A 12,147-nucleotide genomic window follows, 5' to 3' on the forward strand; every position below is an offset into this window, starting at 1 on the left:
AATCAGAGGATCTTGTTTGTGGAACTGTACTGTAAACCTCAAGTACAATTTAAGTGAAATAGCTCAATAATAAATTTTTTAAAAACCTGGTTGAGTAATGGTTCCCTGGCCAAGGTGCTGGGGCCATCAGAATCCTATGTTGTGAAGTCAATGGCCTAAGCTTGCCAAACTCGTCTTGGCGGATCTGAGGCAGACTGCGCCAGAGATGTTTTTTCTTTATTCCTTCATGGGATGTGGGTGTTGCTGGCAAGGCCAGCATTTATTGCCCATCCCTAATTGCCCTTGAGAAGGTGGTGGTGAGCCGCCGCCTTGAACCGCTGCAGTCCGTGTGGTGAAGCTTCTCCCATAGTGCTGTTAGGTAGGGAGTTCCAGGATTCTGACCCAGTGACAATGAAGGAACTGCGATATATTTCCAAGTCAGGACGGTGTGTGACTTGGAGGGGAACTTGCAGGTGGTGGTGTTCCCATGTGCCTGCTGCCTTTGTCCTTCTAGGTGGTAGAGGTCGCGGGTTTGGGAGGTGCTGTCGAAGAAGCCTTAGCGAGTTGCTGCAGTGCATCCTGTAGATGGTATACACTGCAGCCACAGTGCGCCGGTGATGGAGGGAGTGAATGTTTAGGGTGGTGAATGGGGTGCCAATCAAGCGGGCTGACTTGTGCCTTGTAGATGGTGGAAAGGCTTTGGGGAGTCAGGAGGTGAGTCACTCGCTGCAGAATACCCAGCCTCTGACCTCTTGTAGCCACAGTATTTATATGGCTGGTCCAGTTAAGTTTCTGGTCAATGGTGACCCCCCAGGATGTTGATGGTGGGGGATTCGGCGATGGTAATGCCGTTGAATGTCAAGGGGAGGTGGTTAGAGACTCTCTTGTTGGAGATGGTCATTGGCACGAATGTTACTTGCCACTTATCAGCCCAAGCCTGGATGTTGTCCAGGTCTTGCTGCATGCTGGCACGGACTGCTTCATTATCTGAGGGGTTGCGAATGGAATTCAACACTGCAATCATCAACAAACATCCCCATTTCTGACCTTATGATGGAGGGAAGGTCATTGATGAAGCAGCTGAAGATGGTTGGGCCTAGGACACTGCCCTGAGGAACTCCTACAGTGATGTATTGGGGCTGAGATGATTGTCCTCCAACAACCACTATCATCTTCCTTTGTGCTAAGTATGACTCCAGCCACTGGAGAGTTTTCCCCCTGATTCCCATTGACTTCAATTTTACTAGGGTTCCTTGGTGCCACACTCGGTCAAATGCTGCCTTGATGTCAAAGGCAGTCACTCTCGCCTTCTCTCTGGAATTCAGCTCTTTTGTCCATGTTTGGACCAAGGCTGTAATGAGGTCTGGAGCCGAGTGGTCCTGGCAGGACCCCAACTGAGCATCGTCGACAGTGCCACTTGATGGCACTGTCGACGACACCTTCCATCACTTTGCTGATTGAGTAGACTGACAGGGCGGTAATTGGCCGGATTGGATTTGTCCTGCTTTTTGTGGACAGGACATAACTGGGCAATTTTCCACATTGTTGGGTAGATGCCAGTGTTGTAGTTGTACTGGAACAGTTTGGCTAGAGGCGCAGCTAGTTCTGTGCTAGTATTCTCCCCTGTTTTTTCCTTTTTTATTCACCCCTCCAACCCACCTCTCCCTTTTTCAAGAGGACAGGCCAAGTGGTATAAATTGATAAATACGTGTGTGAACGCATGGCAAATTAAATTACAGTGAAGGAAAACTGGTATCTGCCATGTTTCCTGCCATTAGTCCTGTTTTAAGGCTGGCTACCAGATCCATCTGTTAGGCCCTGGCATCCAGAGTTCAAATGTGAGTGGGCTCAGAGTCTTTTCAGAAAGGAGCCTGTGCAATCATTTAGAGCGTTGCCATACATAAATGTTGGGCAGTTTTTAAAGTTTTGCTGAAGTAAGTCAGGCAGCCTTTTCCTTTGTAGCAGGTCTGAGGCCTCAGTTTGGTGCTCTCCCTCTCCCCAACATGGCAGAGGCCCGAGACCCAGCATGCAAATGATCCCCAAGGCTGGAATGTCAGGGTGGCATCTCTGTGCCTGCCAAAGATGTTCTCATTGGAAAGCCTAGAACAATTTCTTTTATCGAGAGCTGCATCTGTTTCTGGCTGGGGCAGAGATCACCTCGTACAAAAGGTAGATACTGCATGACATTAATCACGGCCAGAGTGGTCTCCTGGACTAGTTTTGATCACCTAAGGGGGTAGAAAAGGACATTTCTGGATTTCCCCCCCCCCAAATTGGCCTAGGATTTATCTTTTTTTTGCCTCTCCCAGGAGACCACAAACCTTTCTGATGGGGTGGGGCGTGTATAAAGTGTGATGCACAAGGCATCGCAGTTGTGTGTGACAGGCTGGATGGACCAGTGGGCCTTTTCCTTACTTTTCTCCCATAGTCATAAGAACAATGAGTGTGGCCAAAAAAGAAGTGCAGCCTTCCAAGTGAGTAGTTATATATTTTCATGACAAGTTCTAAAGGCATCTATTGGGAGGGCAGCGTACTGTTGTAACTTTATGTTCAAGTGCAGCATTTGGCACTTCCTCGTCTTTTCAGAGCACAAACTTAAAAATTACTGAAGATCTTTGTGTACCTGCACATAACCAATGCTGATATTCTGGACAATTAAAACAAGTAACTGTCTGCATAAGTTTAGTAAATCAGCATAACCCAGCAATATTTGTTAAACCTAAAAATACAAATAGTAGGTCTGCCAAAGCTCAGTGCTCATTCTTCATTGTAATTTTTAATGCTCTGGTGTTGGATTAATTTGTTTGAACTCATTATATTCTGAACATTCTCTTGTAGCTCCCAAATAATCACCAGTCAGTTTCCTCCAGTATCCTCTCCTCCTCCTCCTCCAGTTTCTAAGGCAAAAGAGGGAACAGATGGAGAAAAGCTAGAGGTAAGATTAGTTGATGCAAATTGTAACTTCCATGAACTTTTAGCTACTTGTTTTTGTTTTAATGGAAATATCATCTCTTTACTGTTCAAGATTAGCGCTCTGTACTGACTGGTGCTCCCAACATGCATTAAATTATAACTGAAGCACTGAATTGCCTCCACCTGTTTTGAGGACTAACCAATATGTATCTGAGAAAAATTTGATTATTAAACTATGGTGTGAAGTAAATCAAAGAAGGTTTACAATACACAAATCTGCTATTCATATATTTGCAGTCTGTTTACCTGTTGTTACTTTTTAAAAAAAACTACAACACTGTCTCCTGCAGTGCTGTAATCCTTGTCCTCTCAATATTATGCAGAATGCTCACACTTTTGTCCTTGGAGACAAGCTATTGCCAGAGTTATTTTAGTTATTTTGTTGATATGACATCTTATACATCTTATGCGGGGGGAAACCAGTTCCAGTCCCTATTAATTCAGTGAAGTCTCAACAGAAGATGCTAGAAACTCTGCTTGTGCTGAAGTACTGAGCTCGGTCATTGAGCCAGATAATTGATTTCTTCTGGTGTAGGCCTCTATTTGGTCTTAACCTTACTAGACATAAGATGTGGTCAATGATGCATTTCTTCCGTTTGAGCCTTAAAATTGAGAATTAAAACTGGACAACAAACATTTCTCATTTTGGTTGAATTTTTGTGGATATTTTTGTTTAAACAGTGCTAATAACTTGATGAAGGGAGCTGGCTTCCATGGGATGCTGTGTGAGGGTGCCAAATTAGCATACATAAAGTTTGCACCAAAATCCCAGGTATTAACTGCATCTTTTACTGATCACCTTTTTTATATTGGCACTTGTTTAGCTCAGATCTTGGGAGATCGGTGACTGAGAGCAAGCTCTGGGCATTCACGTTGCTAAATCTCATTCCCTTACCCAGTGGCAGAATCATGGACTTAATTTTTCATGAGTAAATGGTTTTGCAGACAAGAGTCTGATTTGCCATGATGTGAAGGGAACTGGCTCACAGATGACAACCTGCTGGAATTCTTCAACCTCTAAAAGCAGCTGATACTAACTCGGCAGTTTCCCTCTGGAATCTGGCCGATCAACAGTCTCCAAGCAAGCAGACAATCTGGAGGGAAATGTGAAGACCAGACTCTTGCCAATCATGACCTTATTGTGGATGATCATAGTGACTGAAACTTGCCTCATGGGTGGTAACACCTTGCCCCTTATTGAAGTCTCCTTGCCTGGCTATACTTTTGACTACCTGCCTCGCCCAAAACACCATGGTTATGGTGTAGTACTTATAACCAAGGCACACCTTGGCCTCTTCCTCCTCCTCTTGATGCACGTCACCTTTGCCTAAAATCCTCTGTCTACTGCCCACCAAGTATCCCACCTCCAGTTTCTCCCCAAAATATCTTCCATTCTCTCTCTCCTCTCAGCCTCTGCACAGTGACTCCATCCTCAATGATTTTTAATCTTCACCTCAAATCTCATTGATGTCTCTCCACTGAAATCACTGCTTCCCTGTCCTACCCCTATATAAACTTTCCTCCCATATTCATGGCCATCCCCTCAACCATGTGATCTCCCATGGTCTCAATTAGTGACGAAGCCATCTCTAACCACTGCTTCTGTGTATCCTTTCCACCCACTTCCTCCTACCTCTTTCAACCCCACATCAATCTACAGCCACTCTTGGAGAATAAAGCTCTCCCTCAACTTGCTTACACTACACTCTGAAGCTCCCAGCTACCTAGCCTTTGGCCCTCCTATCGCCACGATACCTCTGGATCAGTTGATTTTGCCCATCTTTACCTTTTGATGTCGTCTTGCCCAACAAAACCTTCACTATCTCCCATACCTATTGTTCCCTCATCAAGTCCCAGGGGTGCAGACTTGAATGTACCTGACACACAACTGGCTGAACCACATCAAGCTCTCCTAGGCCTTGCTCTCCTGCCAAAACCACCCACTACTCTAGAAGAATTCTGGAAGGAAAATATAACTTCAAGTTCCTTTTCTTCACTATCAACTGCCTCCTTAAACCCCTCTCCCATGCCCCTCCACCCTTGCCAAGTTCCAAGTTCCAGGAACTTGCAGCAGTTCCAGGTGCCAACTGGAACTGGTGCTCTCAGACTGCCACAGTTTCCTCCAGCTAAATATTGGGAGTATTGCAGCCATCATCTTCGGCCCAACCACAATCTCTGTACCTTCATCACTGACTCCAGCCCCCTCCCCAACTGCTGTCTCAACCCAAATTGGACTGTTCACGACCTTGGGGTCCTATTTGAGCCTGTGCCAAGCTTCTGTTTCCATATTCTCTGTCGCTGACTGCCAGCTCCATCTCTAACTTTGCCTCCTGCCCCTATCTCAGCCCATGTCCCACTGAAACCCTCATCCATGCATTTGTCAGCTCCAGACTCTGCTTACTCCCAAGGTCTCCTAGTTTAGCCTCTCATTTTCTACCCTTCGTAAACTTCAGCTCATCCAAAACTCTGCTGCCCCTGTTCTATTCCACAACATGTGCTACTTGTCCCTCACCTGTCCTTGCTGACCTACATTGGCTTTTTTTTTGTTCTCGGTATGTGGCTAATGCTGGCAAGACTGCATTTATTGTCCGTCCCTAGTTGCCCTGAGAAGGTGGAATTGGCCAACTGAGAACAGTTAGTCATTGTGATACTGCTTCCACAGTGGTTTATGTAGGGAATTCTAGGATATTGACCCACTGGTGATGAAGGAACTGTGGCATATCTCCAAATCAGCATGGCATGTGATGTACTAGCGTTCCCACAGTTGCTGCTGTTGTCCTTCTTGGTGTTAGAGGTCACTGAGAAAGGAATTGCTGTCGAAGTAACCTTGAGCTGCTGCAATGCTTTGTATCTAATTTAGCTACAGTGCACCAGTGATGAAGGGAATGGATGTTGAGTCCAATTGTATGGGCACCAATTGTTCTGTCTTGGATTATGTCCAGCTTCTTGAGCTCCTAGTTCCCCAATGTGTCAAATTTTAAAATTCTCATCCTTATATTTAAATACCTTTTTAATGGCCTTGCTCTCGCTCCCCTCCCCCAAACTCTCCTTTCCTGTTACTCCAGTCTCTCAAAGTCCCTCTTCCTCCTCTTCCATAGTCTCGTTTTTCTGACCCACTTTAAAACCCACCTCTGACCAAGCTTGGCTAAATGTCTTTTTCCTTTCACTTCTGAAATGCCTGCCGCTATCAAAGGTGCTATTTGCAAATTGCTGCCCTCCTCTTTCTCTTCCCACCGCCGCCCCCCCCCCCCACCCCCAATCCTTTTTTCCCTCCTCCTATGTCTCAAACTTTTTAAGTTACCTCAAAAGTGTTCTCGTTCAGTATCCAGTCAGTGGTTTCTCATCGAAGATTAATGGCCAGTTGTGCAATAAAGGAAGAACAAAGATCTTGTTAGAAAATCAGAAACTGAGGGTAGACATAAGCTGAAACAAAGTTATGACTGGAGAATTGCAGGGCTTGGTCTTGGGAGGTTGCAAGATTTTCAATTGTAAATGGTACTGAAATTGGAAACCACACAAATAGGAATAATGCACCCAGATTCAGAAACATTTAGATAAATCTATTAGGAAATTGTCCCATTTAATTAAATCCATTTACTTGTAGAGAGGTGTAATGAACCAAAATAGGGAGTATGCTGAATAGGTCGGCCACGAATCATGGTAAAGAGAAGACTGACTTGAGGTTATTGTAAAATCAATAGCCCAGTGCATGACTGCAGTAGAAAGGCAAACAAGAGATTACACAAATTGGGGTTGTATTCTCTAGAGTTTAGTAGGTTAAGGGGTGATCTGGTCAAAGTTTATAAGATATTAAGGGGAACAGATAGGGTGGATAGAGAGAAACTATTTCCGCTGGTTGGGGATTCTAGGAGTAGGGGGCAGTATAAAAATTAGAGCCAGACCTTTCAGGAGTGAGATTAGAAAACATTTCTACACACAAAGGGTGGTAGAAGATTGGAACACTCTTCCGCAAACGGCAATTGATGCTAGCTCAATTGCTAATTTTAAATCTGAGATAGATAGCTTTTTGGCAACCAAAGGTATTAAGGGATATGGGCCAAAGGCAGGTATATGGAGCTCGATCACAGATCAGCCATGATCTCATCAAATGGCAGAGCAGGCTCGAGGGGCTGAATGGCGTACTCCTTTTCCTAAGATGATACCACTTGGCTGAGTCGTTGGCTGTAGTGCTCTTGCCTCCAGGCTTGAATTTAGGCTGACCCTTCATTGCAGTACTGAGGGAGGTGCTATCTTTCGGATGAGATGTTAAACTAAGTCCCTGTGTGCCTGTTCAGGCAATTGTAAAAATTCCCATGACAATGTTCAAAGAAGAGCAGGGAATTCTTTTGATGTCCTGACCAACGTTCCTCCATCAATTAATGCCCTAAAAAGCAATAACTGGTCAAAAGAAAAAGAAAAAAAACTGCAAGTACTGAAATTCTGAAATGAAAACAGAAAATGTTGAAAATGCACAGCAGGCCAGTCAGCATCTTAAGAGTTTATTGACATGTCTTTCTTCTACAGATGCTGACTGACCAGGTGTTTTTACTACAGTTTAATTGGTCATTTTTCTCATCTGTTGCTTGTGGGGCCTTACTCTGCTCAAATTGACTCCACTTCAGAAATAAATCAGGAAAAAAAAAACACCACAAAGTTGGCAGATTGCCTAAAACCCAATTGCTTACTTAATGTCCTTCAGGGAAGGGAATCTGCTCTGGCCTACATATAACTCCAGTCCCACATAGCATGGTTGGCTCTTAGTGTCCTCTGAAGTGGCCTAAGAGACTAATCAGTTGTAAGGATACCTTGGGCCAACTGGGGCCAAGCAATAGGAACATAGGAACAGAAGTAGGCCATTCAGCCCCTCGTGCCTGCTCCGCCATTTGTAAATGTAGCCTTTGCCAGCACTACCCATGTACGGAGAATAATTTTTAAAAAGACTATTTTACCAGACAGATCAAATGCCAGTCAAGTAAGCTAATATTGTTGCTGTATAAGGTACTGGTTTAATCTCAACCTGGAGTATTGTGTGGAGCACTCATCAGGTTCCATGGGAAGGAGGATATTCTTCCTTGAACTAATGAATCGGGCAATGTAGATGATGCTAGGCTATGTGGGGAGTTTAAGGAAGTTTTGTATTCTTGTGGGGAAAAGAGGAGTAGATTTTGAGATGTAATGTATTTCAAAATTATCAAAGGATTGATTAAAATTAATTTAGACAAGTTGTTGACACTGGTGAAGGTTTGAAACTAGAACATCATTTAAAAGTCAGAAGTAAATGGGGAACTTGGACAGAACTATTTTGCATAATAAAAAAAAATAACAAATTTTAAAAATATGAATTAAGTTAGCAAGAAAGTGATTTTCTTCAATCAGTTGATTCAAGAGATAAATAGATGTTTTTGGAGAAAAAAATGTTTGTAAGATGGTAGGAATGTAGGATTGAGGTCAGTCAAAATGGGATGGCTTGTTGGGACAAATGTCCGAAATACATATTGGAACAAACAAACAAACTGCTAATGCAGTGATTTAATTATCATCTGCTTTGTTGTACAATTCCTTGAATTAGTTGTTCCAACTGTGATTTAACTCTTCTCTCCTCCTCCAGCAAGACCTTTGTGCATTCCTGATATCAAGAGCTTGCAGGAATTCTACTCTAGCTAATTATTTGTACTGGTAAGTGAACTTTTTTTTTACTTTCCCAAGGATTTTCTTGGGGATGACTACATCATTTTTGCAGCACCCTTAAAGTCAACTAATGATCTTTGCATGAATAAAGAGCAGCTTGCAGAATATTAAACTTGCCCCATCTTTGTTATGGTTTTCCTTATTCTTTTGTTCATTTCTATTTGGAAACAAATAAACTTCCATCCAAACCCCTGAAAAGGGAAAAAATGAAAAGAACTCCAGGGGCCCTGTTCTCTAAGCTGGTGCCACAGAGGAACTATATTAGTCTTAGTTTTCCCATTCTGTCCGTTTGCCCTGAAAAATTATTTTCATTCTCCTATTTGAAAGAGACCACAGTAAAAGACCAAATTTAAACTGGATGGAAGTTTAAACACTAAATTCAGCAGTTTCAAAAGCCCTGACTCACAATTAACACTCTCTTCTAGAATTTGTGATCAAGCTGATCCAAACTTTCTTAATGTCAGAGCTGCACTTAGAACAAGAGATCAGCATTAATGGAAGCCATTTTAATGTAGCACATCCTATATGTGAATTTGGCACTTTGATCTGGCACAACTGCTTAGCTTGGAAAAGTCTGCACCCAAGTATAAATCAGTAACAACTTACATTTATAAATGTAGAAAAAACACCCCAAGGTGCTTCACAGAAACATAATCAGAAAGAAATGGGTGCCAAGCCAAAGAACAGATATTAGGAGGGGTGACTATAAGTTTGGCCAATGAGAGATGGGTTTTAAAGAGAGATTTGAAGGAGGAAAGACAGGTGAATGGCAGAGGGTATTCCAGTGTTGGCCCTGGGTGGCTGAACCCATGGGTCCCAGTGGTGGAGAGAGAGGGAGAATAAAATAGTTGGAGTCAGGCGAACAAAGTTCAGAAGAAGGTTGTAGGGCTGGGGAGGTTAGAGAAGCGGAGGGGTGAGGCATGAAGGGATTTCAACGCATGTGAATTTTGCCATTCTATTGCGTGTAAGACCTCATTCTGGCTGATATCTTCCTCTGCTGCTATTAACTCACTCCAGTTTACAACCTGCTGAGGCTGCCCTCTGCATCCCATGTTGGACCATTGCCTCACTCCTGATTTATGTCTGAGTATTTACTTTACTGCACTGCAATATATTTTCTTCTTTGTGCAACATCTAACACAATTTTGTAACGCACTTTCCTGAACCATCAAGGTCTGATGCTCGTGTTTATCAAACTTATTATTGGATGTAGTGGCCATAAAAATTTTGACCGATTTATACATTGGGAAAGATTGAATACTTGGCTTAGTAGTCTAGGTTCTGAGAAGTAATTTAATAAATATTTGAAATTTTTTAAACTTATCATCTTGTCACTTAGAACTTCCACAGTGGGGCTATCTTGGTTTAAATTTATTTGGTAAATTGTCAATGTAGGCTATGACTAATTTTGCCTTGGTGAATAAGTATAAACTTAACATGTTTAGCAATAACATGTTTAACATTTTTACCATAAAAAGGGTTGGGTAAGTAGCTAAATTGTTTATTCTAGAGCACCCAATTCTGATTTTGGAAAATTAAGTTCAATTTTCAGTTGACTGACATTTGGGCTCTGGCTGCTTCTAGATGGTGAGTTTTAATTGCAGCAGGGTGTGTGGCGAGGAGGGAAATTTGACCTGGGTGGGTGGATCTGTGTCTGTCTGTCTGTAGCTAGGCTATTCCTTCATAATTATGGATCTGGGAAACAAATGCACTGTAAACATTTTAGAACTACAAAAGATGGAAGCACAAATTAGAGGAATGAATACGTAGTTACAGGCAGCACTAAGTATTGAGACAGTATTTTTGTAGCATTCTAGAGAATTATTTAAATGACAAGTGAAGTATAAGAGGGGAAAATGGATGAGCCAGTAAATTACATTTGTGTCTGCTGATTAGATTACTGGATCTCAAGATTGTAGTCTACTTCTCCAATGGCTGAGAGTTTAACTAGTAAGTAGTTGAACCATACAGACTAGGAAGATCCCAGGTTTGATCTTCCATGCTGAGGCATTATTGAGGGTACTATGGTTGGTCTCTGTGCTCCTGCAGTAGGAAGGGGAAAAATAGGCCATAATCTCGCTCCCGATTTGCTATCCAACAATTGTTGCTGGAAGTGTGATTGTATCTTCTTCAGTTTTACACACAATCAGGCTCTGTTGTATTGCTTTCACACCCCTTTCCTCCTTCGCCTTCCGCGCTCTGCTCCCAAACACGCAGTCAAATAATCTGCTGCAACTTCCTGTCAAAATCTTTCATTAATAATGGCCATTTGGGCAGGAAACAAGAGGGCACTGCCAACCCTGGAACCATACCCTAGCAAGGTAGTAATGCCTTGGGGAGGGGAAAATATTGGTAGGCCAAAATATGGAAACAATTGTAGCCTTCTGAAGTTGTATTGAAGATGTGTGAAAGGGCTTTTAAGGATTCTGGTTGATTTAAGGATGTGCGTTGCATGAACTGCCCAAAATATGCAGATATGGTTGTTGCTTAAATTTTTATGCTCAAGTTATGGCCAGAAGAAATATGATAGAAATAGAAGAAATGCATCAGTGTACCAGCTTTTTTCTTGAATGTGGTACAAAGGACTACATTGCTGAAATAAAATGCTTGGATTATGCAGCTTTTTGTCATTTATTTGGATTTTTTTTTAGGCTTACCATTCATGTACTGTATTTCTCAAGCCATGTTACTTTTTTCCTGTTTCCTAAGGTATGTTATTGTAGAATGTGAAGATCAGGATACTCAACAACGTGACCCAAAAACTCATGAAATGTATTTGAATGTGATGAGGCGGTTTAGTCAAGCCTTGCTAAAGGTATGAAGAATGGTTGTTTTGAATTTAGCTTATGGGTTCAAATAATTAATTCCATCATAATGGGGAGAAATGTGGCTGCAGTGGTGGCCTGAATTTGGGGGAGGGAAGACAGAATTCAATTAAAATGCATCTATCTTTCGAGCACACCCTTTCTGACCGTGGAACTATTTACATGCAGGCATTATGTTGCCACTATCTTTGTGTTAACTAGTATTACTAATTGAATGTTGGAGTATCCAGGTTGTAGTGCAATGTAATGGCAAGAGTAGGCTCATTTTCTTGTGTCTCAGTAGTTGATTTTAAACACACATGGCTACAAGAGTCACACTTTTTTTATGTGCGACCCAGCTGAGCCAGTAATGTATCTGTTGGGTTTTTTGTTTTTAAAAAAAATTTCCAGTTGTACTAATTGGTCCGGGTTTTCCGCTGCTTTACTCGCCAATCTGCAATTTTCCACCCCTTCCCAATATGATGGAAGATTGGGAGCTGGAGCATGCAGGCACAGGAAACCCTACCTGCCATTGTTTTACTTTGTGGAAACTATCCTATAAGGGAACATTTTAGGCGGATACATAGTTAAAAGGTTCAACTGTTGGTGGTGGTTCGATTTTTTTTTCAATATAGGTGATTCGTTATTACTAAGTGTGAGCTTCACTGTGCTGCAGGCTACTCATGAGCAATACCACGGGCGA

At 42.4% G+C, this 12,147-nt stretch overlaps 1 protein-coding gene across 2 annotated transcripts in view; it reads left to right on the plus strand.

Annotated features, from left to right (window-relative positions):
- The window catches only part of pik3c3 (phosphatidylinositol 3-kinase, catalytic subunit type 3), an 80,761-nt gene that overhangs the window by 35,038 nt on the left and 33,576 nt on the right, over nt 1–12,147 (plus strand). For both annotated transcript variants that reach the window (XM_067985253.1, XM_067985260.1), the window contains 3 exons: nt 2,818–2,914; nt 8,561–8,628; nt 11,350–11,455. In XM_067985253.1, coding sequence (XP_067841354.1) covers nt 2,818–2,914; nt 8,561–8,628; nt 11,350–11,455 — 271 coding nt within the window. The remainder of the gene's footprint in view (nt 1–2,817; nt 2,915–8,560; nt 8,629–11,349; nt 11,456–12,147) is intronic.

This window comes from Heptranchias perlo, chromosome 1 (assembly GCF_035084215.1).
Source record: "Heptranchias perlo isolate sHepPer1 chromosome 1, sHepPer1.hap1, whole genome shotgun sequence".
Taxonomy (NCBI): Eukaryota; Metazoa; Chordata; class Chondrichthyes; order Hexanchiformes; family Hexanchidae; genus Heptranchias; species Heptranchias perlo.